This window comes from Leptonychotes weddellii, chromosome 14, assembly GCF_054177405.1.
Source record: "Leptonychotes weddellii isolate Sample4059 chromosome 14, ASM5417740v2, whole genome shotgun sequence".
NCBI classification, from domain to species: domain Eukaryota; kingdom Metazoa; phylum Chordata; class Mammalia; order Carnivora; family Phocidae; genus Leptonychotes; species Leptonychotes weddellii.
In genome coordinates, this window is record NC_138382.1 from 6644667 (window position 1) to 6666855 (window position 22189).

The following is a 22189-nucleotide window of genomic DNA, read 5'->3' on the forward strand; positions in this document are numbered from 1 at the left end:
AATGCTCCTGTTATCTTAATTGAAAATAATATATAATTCAGTATTGAGTAAGGAATCCCGTAAGGAAATCTCAGAAGGAAAAGGAACAGAGTTTTCATATGTAAATAACCTTCTAGTTGCATTCAGAAAACACCCTCCTTGTAAATCTGGTTTGTGTGAAAAATGATGCCATGGAACCATGAGTAGTAATCATCTCATATTTGTATATGGTTTTGAATATACTATGTAAATGTTAGCTTACTATTTTGGTACAACAAGAAAATCATTTCTGTTACCTTCATAGGAGAGATTACAGAGAAGATACAATTTTTGACTAGATTATATTGGGAGGTTTGCTACTACCTTGCTTTAATATCCTTCAATATTGCAGAAGTACTACTTCTCTGTAAATTAGCTGTGGACAATTTGTGAGTTAATAAAAATCAACAGTGTGCATCAGATGAGTAAAAAAGTCAAGCAATATGGTTGTTTTCGGAGTTACAGTTGTACAAAACAATTTCAGAATCTTTTTAAAAGAAAGCGTGAACATAATACGGAAAGAGGTAATTGCAAAACATTTTAACATGGATAAATAGCACAAGTTGTGGAAAGCTGGTAAAACCGACACCTAAAACTGATTACCCTTATGAGTATTTTATGCTGTTTGACAGTGAGAAGTGCACCTTATAAAAGCTGTTACCCAAACCATTACATTTAAAAGGTTTCTGTCTCACACCCCAAAATTACATGTATTTGCTGCAAGTGAAAATTCAGGATTTGTTCCCTGTTTATTTTAGTGGCAATTACTGTGGTGTTGAATTTTGCTTTTACCCCTTCTTCCTGGCAAACTAGAAATTAGTCTTTTTGGTTCATTTCAGCATAAACACAGTGGGTTTGTGTATTGTACGTTATATACAGAGATGATGTAATAATAAAACTGTGAGCCTGAAACACTCAGACACTCCATATAATAATAAAATACTGAACCTCTATCACCAAGATGCTCCATGTAGCTGAGAAAAAACAAAACAAAACAAAACAGTTTTACGAGATGATCCAGAATTTCTACAGAATAGAAAATCCAGTGAACCATTTTAGTTGATATCTACACACACACACACACACACACACACACACACACACACACACACAAAGTTTGACTTACTTGAAATCTTGTTCAACACCCAAAAACAGTGCCTTATTCATTTATGTGAGAAAGAAACTTGGAAACGTCTAAGAGACCCTCTTATTCCAGGATTTCATTCTCCATGTTATGAGCATTTCTCTCATTGTATAATAAGCACTTTGAGATTCTGGCAGGCCTTGCTGCTATTTTTTTTTTTTTTCTTCTTCTCTTATAAACCATAGTCTGTTAGAGCTATTGACTGGGCATTGGGAGTTCTGAGTTCTAATGCCAGCTCTGATACTAACAAATCCATTTGGTTTATTAGTCTCAGGTTTCCTGTGAAATGGGGCCTGAACTTGATGATCTCTGGATATTCTTTCAGTTTAAAATCTTTGATACTGGGAGATAGGCCAGTTATCTGAAAATCTATCACACCTTACCTTCCCCCCAAAATGTACCGAGTGATCAGTGTACTGAATGAATAATTCTCCTACAGGTGGTTTGCTAAAATATAAACTGAATGGCAGTTTTGTTATATTTACCAAGTACTCTAATTTATCAATTTGCCTAGGAACCAATTTTCCAAATTATCAACTGCCTGAAATAGGTTTGTGTTAACTACATGTAAAGTTTATCACAAATCACACTGCATAGAATAGTTGCAAAAGCTTTTGAAATTTTTGGTGGGAAGCATTAATTAGTTTTAATTTGGTTTTAATTTTTCTATAGCAATTTCACTGCAGACTCTTGGCAACAGAAATATTTATCAGTCCAATTCAGCTGAGTGCCAAATTTATCATTGATATTTCATATACCGAAGGCCTTTCAGTTGCTTAAAACAGAAGCAACATATTTAGTTAAACTGCTTAGCAAATTTGTGAATTAAGAGAAGTGCAGAATGCATTTAATGGATGAAAAGCGTGTTGCAAAAAATAAACCTTCCCTATTATCATTTGTAAACTCCATGGCATTCAAGACATGCACAACCCTTTGATTTAAATTAAACGAATGCTTATTCTCAAAAGTTACTGGCCCAGAAAATGCCAAAATTCCAGAATATAGTTCTTGGTAGGCCGTTGAGCTAGCTTGGAGCAGACTTTCAGACAAATTGAAACCTTGACTTCATCAGTGTGAGCATCAAAGAAATCTTCAAAAGGCCCTTTAAAACTGTACAAATTATGTCAACAGTATACATAGTTAAAAGACGCAAGTTTTGAGTGAACTCGTCCATTTCCCAAATTGACCATTTGGCAAAATGATTCCTAGCAAGTTGATTTTTGGCAAAATAGACCCAGCGTTAGCATATTGCTACCACTGTCTAGGGGACAATGAAGCTATGGAATTGTCTTTAGAATTGGAGGTGTTTTCCCTCAGCCACACCCTCTAGCCAGAGTTGGAGCCATTTGGAAGGTCTTCTGCCTCTTCCTGTATCTGCATGTGTGTTACTATGTATCCAGACTAACTTTTGATTCTAATCACCCGTGTGCCTGTGTGTGCGTGTGTGTGTGAGTGTGTGAGACGTGGCTGCACAGCATAAACTTCCAAGATATTGAAGATGTAGAATTAAAGGTCTGTGTGAGAACTGAGGAATTTTTACTTTGCTCTGCTCTTCTGATCACTGTAGCAACATATGTCCCGTGTGAGCGTTTGACTGAAGCAATGAAACAGGTCAGATCATTCGGCGTGTGTCAAGGAAAGGTGGTCCTGGGCTCAAGCAGGAATAGAGATGATCGTTCTCCTCCAGATCTGTTGTAGGGCATTGCTTTGGTGCTTGGTTTCCCTGAGCCCTGCCTTTGGCCAGCAACCTTCCTTAAAGTTCTGTCTGCTTCCCAGTTACTGCCTCTGATTGCAGTGCAAGGCCGTGAGGTAGGAGAGTTAAATATATTTTCTTGGAGTTCCTGAAGGCAGTTTGTAACTGTATGTACAGGTCAGGGAGCAACAGTTCCTGGCACCTGCACCAAAGACCCTTTGGTTTCCCCCAAAATCAATTTTTTGTTGAATTAACTAGTTGAGACTATCCTTTCGTTTGGCATCTGAGAAGCTGCATCCAGTCATTCCTATTCCTTTAGAAGTGGGATTGATGGTGGGCATCAGACAACTCAACTCCAAGACTTTAGAAAGAGAAGATATTATACTTTTTTTTTTTCTAAACGCTTTCTAACCTGTGATTCAAATTCTAAAAAGCCTACATGTATCGATACCTCGGCAGAGGTGGTATAGAACCTACATGATCCAGCATCGCTGTGATGTATAGAATAGAAGAGACAGCCATCTTGTCAGGTACTCCGTGTTGCTGGAAATGAAATTAAGATGATTTTAGAAATCATGGAAAACTAGTAACTGGGTTGAAAATTGCAGCATGTCCAGTTCCTGTAATGTAGAAGTATTAAAAGGTAGACAAGACTGCTACTTTCCACAGGATGACCTAATCGCTGGTCTGTAAAACCTTTAAGTTGTCACATCATAAGCCTATGGCTGGGTAAAAAAAAAAAAAAATCCAAATTTTTGCTCCTGGAACCTAATAGATGGTATAATACATTCAAGCCCTCACTCTGCCCATTCATAGCTGTGTGACCTTGGGGCTCACAGAGTTATTTAAGCTTTGAGCCTAGGTTTTCTCATCAATAAAAATGAGATAATAATAGCACCTACCTCGTAGGATTTCTGGACAGATGAAGTAATGCGTGTAGAATCCTTACATAAATGTGTTAACTGATTTGTAACTAGAGGCTTCTTGGAACACCTTTTTCTGTGAAAAGTTTCAATGATTGTTAAGAGACCATAGAAGAATGTCAGTTGAATGTTGCCAATCTCAAATAAATTTCAAGTGGTTAATTAATGATGAAGTTAGAACAATTACTATTAGGCTAATTACTTATTCTTAGTATTTCAGCTATGAAAATTAAAGATCTCTGAGTGCTTCTGTCTCATAAAAACAAAGGAAGCATACCAGGCCACCTTTTCTAAAATGACATGATTAGAGCATTGGATCTGAATCCTCAATTCAGCAAATCAGGTGTACTTATTAAAACAAAGTAAATGATGTGTCAGGAGGTTCAGAGCAATAGCTGAAGACTTAATTTGCTCATTTGAGTTTATTTAATCCTTATCTTGTTCATTTTTTAAGAAATTACACACAAAATCTGTTGAGGCTTACAAATCTCAGAAGAGGGGAGTTGTTACAAGATTCTGCCTTAATGAGAATTGAAAGCAAAGTCACATTGGAACATTAAGAGAAAACATTCTTAATGAATATCTTGATTGGAAATGGTTCTAATAGAAAATTATACAGAATTTGAAGTATGAAATGCCTCTGATACTAATAACTCTTAATAGTAATGTGTCAGCAAGGTCTTAAACTCATTCCTGTCCCCCCTCTTTTAAAAAATTTATCTATCTATCTATCTATCTATCTATCTATCTATGTATCTATCTATCTATGTATCTATCTATTTATTTATTTTTGAGAGAGAGAGCAGGGGAGGAGGGACAGAGGGAGAGGGAGCCTGACGCAGGGCCGGACCCACGACCCTGAGATCATGACCTGAGCCAAAATCAAGAGTCGGACATTTAACCGACTGAGCCATCCAGGCTCCCCAAACTCATTCCCTTTTTTTTTTCAGGGTCTCGCTTCCCTAATAAATAACAGATTTAAACCTATATCTTAGATACTTCCAAGTTCTAAAATTCCTGGATTCCCATTATCTCCCATCACTTGGGTGAACACTGTCAGGACCCTGATTAAAACTCACGTATGTTTCCATTCTTCACTGAACAAGCAAAGTGGAAAAAGTTGGACATGCAACTACCAAATAGGTACACATGCAAACATAATATTATTTCACTATTATTTAAAGACCAATAATCAGCCAAACTGTGACCCTGAATCACTATCTTCCTGTCAGCCTAACAGAGTGCTAGGGATACAAATAGCTGCTGATTGATAAATAAGATTTTTAAACTCAAATATGCAATAACCATTCTGTCTGAGAGCTGAAAGGTGCTAAAGAGAAATACAATCTGCATCTACTGTGTGGCACTGTGGAATTAATTTATTAAGACTACTGTCCATGCAAGTGTCATCTCATTCCCTTTTTCATCTGTTCATTCAACAAATTGAAGATCTGTGTGTATATTTGTAGGTGGAAAAGAGGCATGTGCTCGTGGCATTTATCATCTGGTTGGAGAGACAGTTACCCTGCAATATGATACCTGCAATGCACTGAGTAAAAATAAGGTGCTCTGGGAGCGCCTAGGAGGACACCAGTCCCACACTTGTTAAGAAGAAGGGAGCAGAGTAGTGGTGTTTTGGAAAGCTATCTGGGGGCAGTGGAATCCTGAGATGCAAAAGATGAAGTGAAGATGAGAGAACGTGGTCAGGAAGCATTGCTTTGGTCAGAGGGAACTCCTTGTTCACAGACCCTGGGTTTGGGCAACTGAGAGTGGTTCCACATGCTTGGATCGTATGTGGTCTTAGGAAGATGGTAGGCAAGAGCTCTGTGCTAACGAGCCTTAAAAGCCCTGTTGGGGGTTTGCAGTTTGTCCCGAGGGCCCTGGGGACCTATTGCCAGGAGTGGCCTGAACTCTGGAGAGATGAAGATATGTGAGGAGATTTTTGAGAGAGACAAATGAGGAAGCAGCATCATTGGGCTAGTTAGGTTTGGGAGGTGAAGGGAAACATACGGTGATCAAGAAAATGATTGGGATAGGACAGTTAGTATTAGTGTATTTTCAGGGACAAAAACGAGTTCCCTTACCTTTTTTTTAGCCCCCTGGGAAGATGGTCCAAGTGTAAAAGGAGGAGGGAGGATGGAAAAGAACTCATTAGGTGAAATTTCACAACTTACATAAAACATTACAAAATGACAATTGCTCTTAAACATAAAGAGCTTATAGTTGATTTTAAGCATATTAATAACTCCAGTTAGGGGTATTAACCGTAGATTTATGAGGTAGCCTAAGACAGTAGCCCACCATTGAAGAAACTTGTTTTTGGAGCCAAGAAAATGCTTTGGACTGAGTTGGAAGGACAGCCATACACAGGGTGCATCACCAATTCCCATAAAATAAATCCAAAGGAACATTGTCTTTAATTCAGTGTAATTGACTTATTTCAAGTAATACTGATTTTTAGAGAGAAATAATTTTTCTGTTAAGTTTCTGAGTGTACAGAGTTGGCTGGGATCCTCAATGTGTTTTACTTTTCATCCTTTGTCTGAGCCTTTATTCCAAGTGTATACACATGCATTTTATAATGAAAATTGATGTAAAAGTTTCATTTGATTTAATAGCATGTTTTTAAGTGTTTCCAGAATTTATGTGTATGTGAATGTATAGATTTTTTTCCAAGTCCACTCACACCCCTGTTCACATTTGCCAAAAAAAATGGCAGTAATGAGAATTCAGTTCTTTAAGATACTGTACATTTAAAGTGGGGTATATTATTTCCATTATTAGCAGTGTTATTACACAGTATTATTTTCCCCTTTTCGATGTGTTGATCTCTGTGAGCCTGTCATTAGGAGAGTTGGGAACTGCAAACGGCTCTATTCTCCACTTTTATAAAAAGAAAATGAGAGGAAAAAAAATAGAAAAGTGTCTTGTGTAGGCAAGAGAATCCAAGAAGAAAGTTGTTATTGGAGCCCTCTCTGTTGTGAAGAAAATTAAGTATTCCTGTTCTTACCTTCATTCCCTGTAAAATCCTGTTCTGGGGCAACACTACCTGCTTGTTTTCTTTTGTGGCTTTTTATGTAATCCTGCCTTGTAGGCTTTTTATATAATCCTTCTCTGTCTCACCCCCTCTAATGTAAGATCACTGGGAAGCCCTCATTGGCAAGCCTCTTCTTGTTTATCAGTCCCATAACATAAGGTAGGATGGTTACTTTCATGCATGTGGATGAAGCCACACTAGTGAGTGTAGGGAAAGAAAGACAAAAGTTCTGTGTGTGAAGTTCAGGGTTTGTAGGAAGGAGGACCAGATGCCATTGAGGCTAGTTCCAAAAGGGAATCCTTAAGTTTGTGTGGTGGGATTAAACATCTAGGTTCCCCACTTATATCCTCTTTTCAGTTTGAGGTCTTTGGAAGAAGCACTGTAGCTCTTCTCAGTTTGTATGGAAGGGAGCATAATTAAAAGTCATGTCTCGATTCTGGATTGGACAGTAGGCACTGGGTAGTGTCATAAGGAAGGGATCCTATTGGATATTAACATGCAAGAGTGTGTGTTACTAGATTTCCTTCTTTCAGGAGAGAATGACCAGTGTCTTGGAATTAGCAACGAATGGGTCTGTAGATATAATCTCCAGATATATTTTTTAAATAGGCTAATTCCAACAGAAACACTGTAGAAGTTGGTTTTTTTTTTTTTTTTTTTTTTGAGCCACTTGAGTAGGAAGGGAGACAGAGCTCCTGCCCTGCTACTAAACAGATCAGAAACTACCTTTGCAGCTGTCTTTGAGCTTATAAGGTCTGTTTTAGGTTATAGAATCTAAGACTGACTTTTTGGGGGTGGCTTCAGGCTAAATGGGTCTCTGGAGCCTGTGTTGCTTTTGACCAGCAAGTCCAAGGTTAGCTTGAGACCACTCAGAGTTTACAGTCATTGGTTTGGGAAAGCCCATATTTCAAGAGTTGGAAGTTCCATTGATGTTATTCTGTCTCCTCAAGCATTTTTCCAAAGCATGCATTTATGTATCTGTGAAGAAGAAGATTGCATTGTGGGCGGCATATTATTTGGCAACCTGCCTTTTCTACTTACATTATTATGAATATCTTTCCATGTTGGCTTTTATAGATCTGAATGGTATTCCACTAAAGGGATACAGAATAGAACAATTTGTAAGTTCCCCAATTGTGGATATTTTGGTTGCTTATTATTCACTACCCTATCATTTACAATACTTGAATGAGTATCCTTGTGTTTATATATGATATTGTATATACATACACATTCATTTAATTGGGCCCTTGTTTGGCTGTTTTTTAGGACATGTTCTTAAATGCAAATGAGTCTACATTATAACCTCTTTCATCTATAAAATATTTTGTGAATACAAGGTTAGGGTAGATCTCTTAATCCATGGTATGCTTTTCCATATCATAAAAATTATAGGTTTGATAACTTCATAAAAGTATATTGATTATATATTAGGTATAGTACATATTTGCAATTTATGTGAAATTGTGCAATTTGTGCATATTTGTGTCTCTTCAAATTTAGAAATCTTTCTCAGTGCCCAAAGTCTTCATAGACTACTTTATCTCCTTTAGAGTTGATTTTGCTAAAATAGCCTCAGTGCTGCTGCTGTCTGTGTGGCCACCTAGGGTCCAATGACAGCTTGCCATTATTGGAGTAAGACAGACCTGGACTTGAATTCTGACTTCATCCCTTAATAGCTCTGTGACCCTGGGCAAGTTAATCTCTAAACATTACTTTCCTCTGCTATAAAATGGGAATGTCTACTTGATGGGTGAAATTAAGGTTAAATGTGTGCAGAGTATCTATCACCTGGTAAGTGCTCAGCAGAGGTAGCTATTCTTATTAATATCACTAATAATGAAGACAATAGATTTATAATAAAGGGCTTGTTGCTCGTCATCTTTCAATGCTGAGCATTAATACCATTAAATGCTCCATCCAGTAGGTTCTGGTCACTCTCAGGATTGGATGGACCAATAGGGAGAAACATTTATGGCTTTGTCTGGTACATTTTGGTAAGAATCTTTCTGTGTATTACATCACTGTGTTCTCAGACTCTCCTTCCAGTAGGAAAGAGTGTAGGATACTATAGATGTTCTTGTTTCTTTGGTTTTCTTTTCCTTTTCTTTCAGCTGGTGTCTGTGCACCACCATTTTTAGCATATGTCATGCAGGTAAGACCCGATTTGCCTACTTATGAACATGAGTAGGAGAAAATGCTGGGATGGCACCAGCAATGGACTGGACAAGCCGTTGGTTCTCTTTTCCCCAAAATGACCTCTGGGCCTGATGACAGCTTCTTTTGATAACTAGAAACAAATAACAAATAATAAAATAGTTTTTATATTATTTCAGTAGTTTGGCTTTACTAATATGTTAGTAGATGATTTTATTTTTTAAGTAATTGGTCCTTCAAGATAAAAGCTGTTAAAGTAATTTAATTTGATTTTATTCTTCTCCAAAGAAACAGTTTTTCATACTCTGAGTCAAGGGAAGAATTAGTTAAGTGAAAACCTTGGTTTGAAAAGTGAAAAAAGTTACCCAGGCAACCTGTATATGTTACCAGTGTGCTGATTAATCATCACCAACATTAATCACTGTCATCAGTTATCACGGGAAGATGACTGCCTAACAGTCTACACTATTATCATTCCATCATTGTCTACAGATCAATTTAGTACAAAAGATTAATTGGACATAGTCATGAGGATTACAATATTAAACCTAAATAAACAGGCAGAGCTTTTATAATACAGAAAATCATGAATTTTCCTTTTACATCCCTTCAGTTACTTGATTTATTAATTTGATAAAGCCCTGTGTTGTACAATGAATAAACTTTCACAGAGGTGTATTTTAAATAAAAAAGCTTGACTACAGTCTGTAGCTTAACCGGTTTCTTTTGTTTGTACTAGACGAAGTGGGAAAAAAGCCAAGTCATAGTGTTTTATGTTTATAGTCGAATTAATCAGTTCAATATATTTTTGTCAGTTTCAAAACTACATTTATCACATGATTATTTACCTATTTGTATAAACTTTCTAATATGGCCCATTGTTTTATGTTATATTGTCTTCTTTGAAAATTGCTTAATATCCTTAGGATTTTTTTTTTGAAGAATTGAGATCATCTTAATATTTTTCATCATCTTCTCCAGAATAGTCCAGAAATGTGTATTTTTCATACTAATTTTATGTTCAGGAAAGCAAATAATGGCAATCCCCCTCACCCCCCAAAAGCACAGCTCATTTTAGTTGTCTAATTTTAATAGAGATTTTTATTGCTCTGGGCATTATATTTACTAATGTTTATTTTCTAACATTTATTCAGGAAGCTGATGCTTAATCAGAACATTAGTAATAAAACTTTTATGCAGCAAAACATCAATTATGATTTGGGATTTTTCTGTGCAAAATCACACGGATGTTAAACTTCTTGTTCTGTATTTTAAAAGCAGTAATTCAAATTCTGACAATTTATTTTTCTGTAAATAGCATTCCTATACTCTTATGTTGAACCAGGTTTCTAAGTAAATAATGTATATTTGAATGTCACATTTTAGATGTGACTTATCTTTATTATACCCATTAAGTGACTATCATAATAACTTTGGTTAATTTGGTTCAAGTAGGAATTGGAAGTAGCATCTTTTGTTTTTCTACACTAAGGAAGAAGGAAGGCAATTCTCTGTTGCACTTGCAAATTAAATTCCAAGTCTTTATTTTCTATACTGAATTAGAACCTGTTACATTCCTCAGTGTAAAAAAAAAAACAATACAGTCAGTGTAGTGAAGCCAAACTTTGTGGACTTTGCTTTTTTAGAGAGCAAATTATTTCAGGTTGAAGAACTCTAATAAAAATTAGATGGATACTACCTATTTTTAAGCTATCCCAGTTATATAGTTCTGTTTAAAAAGTAATTGATTAGGTCAGACTATTAAACCATTTAATTTGGCATGTACATTGTGTGTGATAAAAGGAATCCAACTGTGAATTTGAGTGTATTAAATAATCTTCAGGAAGTTCCATAAAGAACATCTGAATGCCTTGAAACTTGCAATAACGCATGTTTGTTCCAAACACATTTGCTTTGCCTAGGTTTTGCCCATCAGGTTGAAGAAATGCTAATCTTGTTGCATTCAGCAGCTGGGTTTTTGCAATATTCTTTTCCTTCTCCTAGGGGTTAATTAGCCTTCTTTCAAAATGTGGCCTATTTAGCTGTAGATTCGCATGATTCAGCCAGAGTTGGCTGTACAAGGCAGAACCGTTAACAGGCGGGTGTGTCCAACTGCTTAATTAGCCAGAATAAAAAGGTCCTTTGTCAAACAAGCATCTGTTGCTCTTGACACACCTGACAGCCACATTAGGCAAGGATGACTAGACTGAAATTGTGTATGTCTCTCCTGCAAGAATATACAACTCATTTACATATGGGCTGCATCATGGACCAACTGCAGGGGTTTATTTAGCTTATCAAAATGGATTAATGTGACTGCATTTGGGCTGATAAACAAATATCACTTGAAAGGGGGCTGTGAAGGAACTGAACTAACCAAATTACTCCCAAACATAAACAAAGCACAGAAACCACTGCTAGTTGAATGGGAACACCTCAGATGTACACACAAACCTTATGTTGGGTCTAAAACAAAACCTACAAGTAAAGCCTGCTAAGACAGTACCCTCAGTGATGATTCTTGCTTTGCTGAAATGTTGGAAAGCTACCAGAACACTCTGAATGCGTCAGTGGGTTTAAATGATCTGTTTAGCAAAATTTGGCAGGAGGGTTCTACTCCTCAGACATGCTTTAACATTCTAATTGATCTGCTGTTAAGTCAGGTCTTCAGAATTAATCAGTTAAAATGCCTCTGGAAAAATACTTAGGAGTTAGGTTCTCTTATGGCCTCAGCGGAAAGAGAGAGAACGCTTCCTAATTTCCATGTCGGAGAGAGAAGTGATGCCTGTCCATTGTTACTGGAAGGTGTAGATCAAATACAATGGACTGAGAATCCCAAAGACTTTGCCATTCAGACCCACAGTCTGTAGCTTTTCATCTGGAAGCCCTATCATCATGATATTGCAAAGTAATACATACGTAGTGGTGACCTCGTGGGCTTTGGAGTCAGATAAACCTGGGTTTGAACTCAGGCTCTTCCGCTTACCTGCTGTGTGGCTTTCGCAAGTTACATAATCCATTTGTGCCTCAGTTTCCTTGTTTGTTAAGTGGCAATAAGAGTGCTGCCATTAATGGGAGTCTTCTGAGGATTAAATGAGGTGTATTTTGAGCGCTTAGCGTATTACATGGCACCTGGGAAAGACTTGTCAGATGAGAGACCTAATTATGGTTGTGAGTTTTTGAGCCATTCTCTGCCAGGGATGGGACTGAGACCCTCTCAAGCCACGAGGCCTTGGCAAGGGAAGCCTCTTCCTCATAACTGAGGAAGGACAGTGAAATCATAGGAGGATGGAGTTGGGTCCGTCAAGGAGAGATGGAGAGACTAAGTTCTTATCCATTGGCACGACCCTGTGATCCAGGAGCTGGTGAGGTGGGAGGAGGAACAGTCACTGGGGAGGAAACAAGATGTTCTGGGGCAATTACTGGTTATTCTGAATTGGGCTTTCTCTGCCAGTTTTGAGGTGGAATGGAGCCAGAGGCTGGATGGAAAGCTCTCCATGACTTTCTCACCTGAAGTTACAAAGCCGTAATTTTCCTTCCATCTCATTTTCCCCAGTCTCTCCTGCAAATGTTGCTCCTCTAAAATAGTTGGGACCGCTTTCCTTCCTTTTCATTCCAAAAAGGTCCCCAGTTTGCTTTTCTTTACTCTCTTCTCTTCTATCTATGCAATGACTATTCTGAAATTCAGGACTCCCCACTTACTTGGTCTAGTTGTTTAGTGCATGAGCTTTGTTGGTATATCCAAACCCTCCTTTCCAACCTCCAGCTGTTTGACCTTGGCTAAGTGTGACCTAACATCTCTGGGTGTCCGTTGACTCATCTGCAAAATGAGGAAAATCATACTTCCAATCATCTGGTTACACATTTCTCTTAGTAAATTGTTCAAAACTTGGGTATTTCTCTTTTATATAAAAGAAGCGAGTGAGTATAAATGTTATCAAGATTAAACCCAAAATGTAATTTTTCCATTTTAAATCTGGATGCATAAGACTAAATTTCTGGTTACCCCAAGAAGTGTCATGAACTCACATGCCTATAGAGGCTAGGCAAGTGAAGGAGTATTGCCATTTAAATAATCTGTCTATAAAACACATAATATAGGCTCACCTTTTCTAATTTTCATATTTTTTGTAAGAATCTGGAAATTGGTTTTTAACATGGAGATTTCCAATTTTTAAATATTGGTAATTAAGAATTTTAATTTGTAGTAACTCTGAGCCAAAGCCTGTCTGTGGAGTCTAATATAGCCCATGAGAGGCCAGTTTTCAAATCTGTGCCTTTTATCTTCTGATAAGCTCTCTCAGGTAGCTTATTGAGAATTCTTAGGAATTGCTTTGAAAGTATGTTTAATTTTTCTTAAGAGATTTATTTATTTATTTTAGGGGGGAGGGGCAGAGAGAGAGAGTCTTAAGCAGACTCTGCGCTGAGCACGATGTGGAGCTCGATCTCACGACCCTGAGATCACGACCTGAGCTGAAACCAAGGGTCTGACACTTAACCGACTATGTCACCTAGGCCCTCCAAGTATATTTAATTTTTAAAGATATCTTTATATTCTTGAATATGTTAGGTCTAAAATAGTAGATGTCAAGGCATGGGTCATATACCAAAAGGGGTGTGTAGACTGGTCTGCAGAACAGTGTATGGACACATGACAAAGCCTCGATAAAATTCCCAGCCAGTGTTGGGAGAAATAGGAGGGAGTTTTAGGTGAGTGACTTCACTCTAAGAAACATCCACCCTCAAATGGCCATAATTGGCAACCCTTTCTTCGTTTATATACTAAGCAGATTTCAAGGCCTCCACCTATCTTGGAGTTGGGAAGAGAGGCTAAGAAAACCTCCCTGAAGATGGCATCCAACATCTGGTTCATTCTTCATTCTCTGCAGAAAGAGAGCTCACTAATCCCCTCACTTTCACTAATAGGTCCTCTGCGGTAGCACAGTAGGTATTGATGGTCTGCAAGCATGTAATGAATCAAAGGCCATTGGTTTTGCTTTCATTTCTGGGAGGGTATATTTTTCCCTCTGGGATGGAATAAAGGAAGAGGCACAGATAGGGTTCCTAATGTATATATCCCTTCCCCAAAGTTTAGAACCAGGGGTCTTCCACTTAATCTTAACTAGGCAAGAATCCTGTCATTCTCAGACATTTTCAAGCATGTCCATGGTCTTAATGTTAGCCCAAAGGGGTATGTGTGCATGCTTGTGGGTGTGTGTGTGTGTGTGTGTGTGTGTGTTCGCTTGGAGATTAATACTACAGTTTAAAAAAGGAACCATCATTTCACATAAAAATCTGAACTTTCAGCTTCGTTTGGAAAATTGGGAGACCTGGCACCTACAGTTTAGCCTTCCCACGAATTCTCAACTTCTTGGAGCTGAACGTTAGTAGCTGACCCAAATAAATGGGGTGGTAGCTACAGTCTCTGTCACTTCCCCCTTTATTTTATAAGCTTCTAACCACCTTCAGTCTGTGTGCCCGGGGTCCCTCATCTGTAAGTGGAGGATTATAACCCTACCAATCACATCGGGTTGTTACATGGATTAATTTACTCATACGTTAACATGTAGAGCATTTGGAAGAGTCCTTAGCTCTTAGGACCAGGCCTAGTCCCATGACTGTTCCTGTCACTTTGAGTGAGTCTCCACCTCTCTGGGTTTTAATTTTCTCATTTATAAAATAAGAAAAGTGGATGAGATGTCTTCAGAGGTCCATTTCTAAAATCGAATGAGATGACAGAAAAGGTTTGGGGGGAAAATTGGAAGAGGACACACTGTGACAAAGATGATGAGGGGCTTAATTTTCTACTTGAAAGAACTGGATACTCTTCCAGAATTTTCTTAGGGAAAATTAATATTCACCATTACTGTTCACAGATTTAAACCATAATGCAGTATTTTTCTTAAGCTACCAATTAAATATTGTGCCCCCAACCCCCCAGGAAAGAAAATTAGAATTCTGGGCCCTGTTCAATAACAAAGAAATTAATACTTATTCTATTGACCATGTAAGTAGCAGAAGGGAATGTTGAGACCAGGAGGTCTGAGAAACCAGACCTGTTAGAGCACATGCTACAGAATTTACCCCGTGTTAGCAGGTCACGCACATACGAACTAAAAAATGTGCCAGGTTGAACTCTGAATGGGAGAAGGTAAAATTTCGTGGCTTTGCTTACAAGTCTCATTTTCTAAGAGTAGTCCTCCCCATCTTCAAAATACTAAACGTTGTTGATCTTTGGCTACCTCTGTGTAAAATCAATGTTGATTTTAGTATGAATCATACCAAAGGCAGAGAAAATTAGTAAGCCTGATCCTTTGGTTAAATTTTTGGATATACATTGCTTTTTATTTGTAGATCACAGCATAGTAAGTTTGAAAGTTGGAAAGGATGTTAGAAATAATTTATTCTAAATTATACGCCTTTGGTGACATCTTAATGGCCAAAAAAGTGTCTAGAAAATAACATTTTATGACATATTTACATCCAGTTAGGGTTTGTGGACTGAAAATTGAGCATCTGGAAATAATTTTGGACTGTAGTTTTTAATACAATTGAACCAATTTATAATGGATGAGACCTAAGGAAGGTAGATTTCAATGAAGTTCGGCTTTTATAGCCTCAAAATGAGAGGTGCTAAATGGGGATTTTTTTTTTTTTTAATGCGACTTGGTCATTTTCTGTATTTATTTAAAAAGTGGTCGGAGTGACTCTAACAATGCATGGAAGATCATGGCGGGGTGTTGGCGTAAGAAGTACGCATGAGAGTTGAAAGTTACTCTCTGTATAGGCCTTGAAGAACAAATGTCACGCAGCTGGTCGCATGAGGCGCGCGTTTACAACTCTATCTCTGTTGTGCTGCGTTTCAGAGACCATCATGCAGACATCAGAGACCGGGTCGGACACAGGTTCGACAGTGACTTTACAGACATCTGTGGCCAGTCAAGCAGCAGTGCCTACCCAGGTGGTGCAGCAAGTACCCGTGCAACAACAGGTAAGGAGCTGCTGTCGACCCTCAGATGCGCTCTGGCCCGGTGGGCACTGACATGGATGGAGTTCAGCCCTGAGGTCAGCTCAGCCAATGTTTCTCGAGCCCTTCCTGGATGTGGCAGATGCTGTCCGGGCTGGGCCGTAGGGATGCAAAGAAAAGTATCCAAACCGTAATCCCTGTTCTGGAAGAGCCTCTTGACTCCCGAAGAAAACGTTTGTTTCTGCCTTGACCATCCTCCTCCATAGGTTCTGTCCCTTCTCCTCTCCCCTCTGTTATTCTTTATCACAACTTCCCCTTTCTTTCATATTGAAATATCAGCAATCAGAGTTTCATAAATTGTTTCACAAGAAGTAGTACATAATAAAGGAGAGGTTGCATATACCCTCCAGGCAAGGATTTTGCCTTTGTGATGATTTAGAAAATGCCTGAGTATTTTGGTGACTAGAAAAATACTGTTGAATGAAAATTAAATTATCTTAAAGGTCTGGAGATCTGACTCATCCCATTTAGGAATGAATTCATCGTCACATGTTTACTACAGAGCTTATTCATACTCAGGACACTAGGCTTGTTTTGGAAAGATACTGACAAAATAATGCTCTTTGTGCCAGTTAATAGTTCTACAGTGTGGATTGGGAACACCTTGGTCTATCATTTCTTCCAAAGAGTGGTGAGAAAATAAATGAGAAAGATCATATAGAGCATTATCTTGAAACTTGGCAATTTGCCTGTAATTTCTTAGTATCAAGGAGAATCTTTAGCAAACGTCGCTCTTAACAATTACAGGAAAGTAGCTAGGGAAAGGGATAGCTTTTCTGAAATGGTAGACAGAGGTACTTAAGGTTAATTTCTTTTCAGGAGAGAGGAGGGGGATGGGCAGGGAGAGTGCTGGGATCAAGAAGCTTTTTAAAATTTTTCCTGTATGTTCCTTTTCGTAACATCATGTTTTATTTCCTGTTTATCTTTTTATTTCTCCTCGAAGCTTTAATTTTTTTTAAATTGTTGAAATTTTTTTCTTTACTGTATATAGTCTGTTTCCTTCAAGATACTTTGTTCTTGGTTTTGGGGTTTGGTTTGTTTTTTGTTTTTTGTCTCCTTTTATTTTTGAAGCGTTTCTTTGATATCTCATAATCTGGGGTGTTTATCCATATTTAAAAGCATGAGGATAAACACCATGTGAATGCATGGGTGGGTCATTGACTTCAATGTAGGGTCATCTGACTGGGCTTTTTAACTGGGTTCCCTCGGGTGTTCAGGATCATTGTTTTTTCTCTTGGGCTGTCATAATTTTAAAGAAGACTTCTGCAGCTTCCTGTTTGGAGGGAGAATATTTGACTGCCTGAGAGCTGAGTAGGGGAAAAAGATTGGGTATTTCTTGTCCTAATTCACTTAATCCTTTTCTTCGTATGGTATCACCCATGGTTGGTCTTCTTCCGTGCAGAGATTAAACCAAAGAATAAATCCCCAAACTTTCACCGAAGTTCCAGAAGGCAGTTACCCATCTCACTGCAAGAAGTGGGTGGAGAGACTCTGACTCCTGCTTGAATAAAATCACTTTTTGTATTAAATACATAACCTTTTATAAAAAACAAAAATTGCTACCAGAAGTGGAAAATCAGTATCACCAGCATAAATAGAAAATCATACATATGCACACTCACCTTGTTCTTTGTCCTCATAAAAAGTAATCTCATGTACATGTGGACCCCACGTTGGAAAACACTGCTGTGCCATATGGCTCATTCCCAGCAGACATATTTTTCAGCTCCTCGAGTTAGCTCTTTCCTCTAGGACATTCACGGCAGGTGATACTTTACATCCCCTTACACCAAGCAAAGAAGGTGAGAACTCCCGTTTGCTTTTTGTCAACAAAGTGTTCTATTTCACATCGTGGGTTAGTGTGGTATTTGCCTGGAGTTGCCTGTAGTCCTTCCAGGCTTATTTGGAAGGAGTTTTTGCTCCTCTTTTTTTTCTTTTCTTTCTTCTTTTCCTTTTTTTCCCTTTTTTTAAACTAGAAAAGTGTCAACATTTGATGCTTCCTAGTGCATTCTTTTTTTTTTTTTTTCTGAGAGAGAGAGAGCATGTGTGCACATGTGTGAGAGCGTGTGCGAGAGCGCAGGGGAGGGGCAGAGGGCGAGAGAGAAAGAGAGAGAATCTTAAGCAGGCTCCATGCCCAGCGTGGAGCCTGTCGACTCGGGGCTCAATCTCATGACCCTGAGATCATGACCTGAGCTGAAACCAAGAGTCAAACACTTAACTGACTGAACCACCCAGGCTCCCCTCCCTAGTGCATTCTCACAGTGTCCCTGTAGATAAATTTTCTACAACCGATCAGATTATTGCTGAAGTAATTTCTTGTTGCTCTTCACTTGTCTATAATCTTTGTATCGTTAATGTGCTGATGTCCTCTTGAGTTTTCAAACTGTAGTGGGATACCTTTACAATCTTCTAGCCTTTGTCACTGACCCATGATGGATATTGAAATCATGGCATTGATGTCAAAGGTAATTACTTCTGTTGATTCAACTTTTATTTGTGTCCTTGCTTTGGCCACTCTGATGTGAAGAGAAGGTCTATAGCTAAAATGTTTGAATGTTGAGGCATGTAATATTTTATTGATTAGAAAGTTGAAAAAAAAACCCAGAAAATTTTAAGATCTAATATATAGTTCTGTTTCTTCAAAGCATGAAGGTTCTGATCTCACTGACTAATAAGTACCCAGTAAAATGTTGATACTAAAATTATTTCTATGCTTTTTCATTTATTCTGTATGAGCTCAACTTTCTACCTTTCCTTAGACAATCTGGTTCAGGAATAGAGAATTCTGAGCAATGATTATAAGGTCTTGTTATATAATACTTCATCAAATTTCCTGTCTTTTATAATTTTTCACCATTTCACAAAACACTGTAGAGTCTCAGCTTTCCAAATATAGATATGGTTGCCCAATTCAGTAAAAATCTATAAGAATATTCAAATTCAGTATGTTGATTAGATATTAAAATTTTGATATTACTCATTATCATCTTTATAAAAAGACTTTTTGGACTGATGGTCTCCATAGACAATGGCTAGAAATGAGCTGCTCCTCCCCATCCCCTGCCTTCCCCCTGCCTTGAGTGATTTGTTAAGAGTTTTTTGTAGATTATTCTTCAAGTTGGTCATTTTATGCCTAAATCTGAGAGGTCTTTGACCCTACTTGCCCTAAAACAGACTTAAAAAGCCAGGAGAGGGAAGGAGGAAAATGTCTTCCACTGTTCTGTTCTCTCCCATAGCCAGCAAATTTAGATTCTTTTCAAAGCAGAACCTAGACTAAAGTCAGAACTTTTACTCCTTGTTGTAATCTTGGGCTTCAGGTTCTGCTGACATTGAAGATAATTCCTTAACCACTTTAAACCAAGGCTCTAAGACTTTTTTTCTCCCTTTCATGTTTCCCAGTTTTAACTGCCCCTCCGAGTACAGTTCATATGTTCTCTACAGTCCCTGCCTGTCTTCCCCCTTCCTTAGAAAAAGGAACACATCTTTTCTGTCAAAGTGGGCAACTGTGTTATCCCTGTACCACTTCTTGTAAACATAACATTCCAGGTACAGTGGTGCCCAGGGGTTGAGGGGCTTCTATTTGAATTCAAGGAAAAAAATCTTTTGTCAAGTTAGCTGTCAACTTTGTTTGAGTTCTTTTATTATCTGAGACTGTGGTCTTTACCTTTCCCTGCGCAGGGACTCACTTTCTTTCTAGTGGGTCTTTAGTATGTAACTGGGACATTGAAACCTCTTTTTATGTGATTAAAAATTCATTTCAAGATTATATTCAGATAAGAACCTTAGTTTTTCCGTAAATCATCTATCTGGGCAGATTATATATTATATAATCTGAGGTATGATATAATTTTTATTATATTATATATTATAATATATTATATATGAGGTATGAAATATTATAATTTGAGGTATGAAAGTGAATAGAATAGAATTCTAGCTATATTATTTCTTTTTGGTTAGTATCAATCTATCTATTTAGCATTTTCACATAAGTTATGGTACGTTCTGGCGAGTGAGCGTATTTTCCCTGTGGTCAAAGGGATAAATGATATTTTGTTTGGGAAACAGAGTCAATCAGAATTTCCAGTTAGGTTCTAGGCAAAGGGCAATCTTCAAGAAGATTACCCTTCAAGAAGGGTAAATTTTAAATGAATCCCAGTAGATCTCTTTTTTATGGGTATCTTTAAAATGATGCCTCAAATTTTCGGAAACAGATTTTACGAAAGGAATTTTAACATGGGTGCTCCTGAGATCCTCACATGAGACCACAGTTTCAATAAGGGGTCATTTTTATGCTCACTTCTGTTTGCCATATTCCTGTGATAACTGTAGTATATCATCACAACCAGAAAGAAACTGTGATAATTAGCAGTATACCCAAGAGAAAGTTCTTGTGATGGAAGCAGTGAATATTGATTAAGGGGAAAAAAGATTGCCTATAGTATGTTAAATCCATAAGAGAATATTGTATTGGCTTGAAATTTGATCTGTAATATTTTAAATGGGTTCTTTTGCTAGTTTGGAGCTAAACCTGAGGTAGTGTACTCCATCATTTCTGTCTTTATCTTTCTTTTCTGTCCAGGGTCAAGAGATTTGCTTTTTGTGCATCCTAGCTTTGATGGACACGAATAGAATTCTTTTCATTTGAGACCATTATCTCATATAATCAACAGAAACAAAGACATTTTTCTGTGGTTTGCTCTTATTTGGGACTTGAGTCCCATTGGCTTGGTTCCCTAAGGGGACAGTATTCTAATTAAGATTGTGGCAGACATCCTAAAAGATGGGGTTACATTTTAAAATGAATTCCTGTTGAATGTGTTTTTGTAGAAAAACAAAAGAGAATGATTTTAGCTCTTGAAGAGCATATTTATTTTATTTTTTAGAGCCAGAATTGCTAATTTTTAGTATCTAATATGAAAAGGTGTTTCGAAGGAACATGCTGATTTACAATTGAAATAAATTTTGCTGTGCCAATCCAATATGTAGGCCTTTTAGTTGAACATCTCTACTGAATATTTGTAAAAAATAAGAGCTCTACTATTTAAATGGTTGAGTAGTCATATGCACTGGTTCTTTGTTAAGTGATTTTAAAAATACTTTCTTGTCTGGAGTTGGATCATTGTGATCAGTTTAGGATAAAGTAGTTGCAGAGGAATATGAGCATTGTGTTAAATGCTGGGGTCTCAAATGTGATTTCACATGGTCCCCTTACTGTGGAATGCCAACTTTTGAGGGAGATAGATGTTATTATAGAATTGGATACCAAGTGCCTCAGGAGTAACAGTGGAGATTGTTCTTGGGAGTGAGGGTCAGTAATGTCTTCACCACGGGTGTGACCTTTGAGCCGTGTGCTGAAGGAAAAGTTGGAGGTCATAAGAAAAATAAACCGGAAGAGGGTATTTCTGGTAGGGAGAAGCATGGAGGAGCTCAAGGGAAATCAGGGAGTCTGTACTGGGTGGTGAGGGGCAAGAAGTGAGGGATGTGGAAGTGTTTCCCAAGAGCCTCTTGTGGGAGGTTGAGTCAGATGAGCCATTTGTGGTGTCTTTACATGTGTTCCCTCCCTTGTATTTTCGTTCTTTGCCCTCTTCAGTTGATTTCTTTCACGGTCTGGTCCCCCACTGCCAGTTCTCTTGAGAGAGATATCTGTACTTGTCTACTGTTTCCCTTTTGTCCAGCTGCTTCTTCACCCTGTGAGATTTGGGTGCTACCCATACAACTGTGGAAACTGTGCACTTTGGACAGAACCAAATCCAACAATATTCTCTAGGATCTTTCTGGATTTTTCTTTGACACTTGATACTGTTAACTATCCTATAGCTCTCTTGTTCTGTGACTTTTGGGCTGCTTTCCCTTTTATTTCTTAGAGGGCTACTTTGTCAAGGAAAGCAGGTTTTATAGAGATGGAGAGACTGAGATTCATAGTTAGAAGGTTTGGGTTCAAATCCTGGCTCTAGTTCTTTCTGGTTATATGCTCTTGGGCAAATTACTAACCTTGCCTGAGACTCAATTTCCTCATGTATAAAATAGGGATAATAATATCTGGCTTATGCTTAGCTACAAATATTAAATAATGTGTTCATTAATTCAAGGTACTACCTGGTATTATATAATAAGCCTTCAATAAATTTATTGTTATTTTTACTATTATTATTTTCCTTGTTCTTAGTAGTATTATCTGACTCCTCTA

At 37.8% G+C, this 22189-nt stretch overlaps 1 protein-coding gene across 5 annotated transcripts in view; it reads left to right on the forward strand.

Annotated features, from left to right (window-relative positions):
• Positions 1 to 22189, forward strand: part of RFX3 (regulatory factor X3) — a 281571-nt gene that overhangs the window by 110826 nt on the left and 148556 nt on the right. For all 5 annotated transcript variants that reach the window (XM_081802793.1, XM_081802790.1, XM_006739897.3 and 2 more), the window contains one exon: positions 15839 to 15963. In XM_081802793.1, the coding sequence (XP_081658919.1) occupies positions 15847 to 15963 (117 nt within the window). In that variant the 5' untranslated portion in view covers positions 15839 to 15846. The remainder of the gene's footprint in view (positions 1 to 15838; positions 15964 to 22189) is intronic.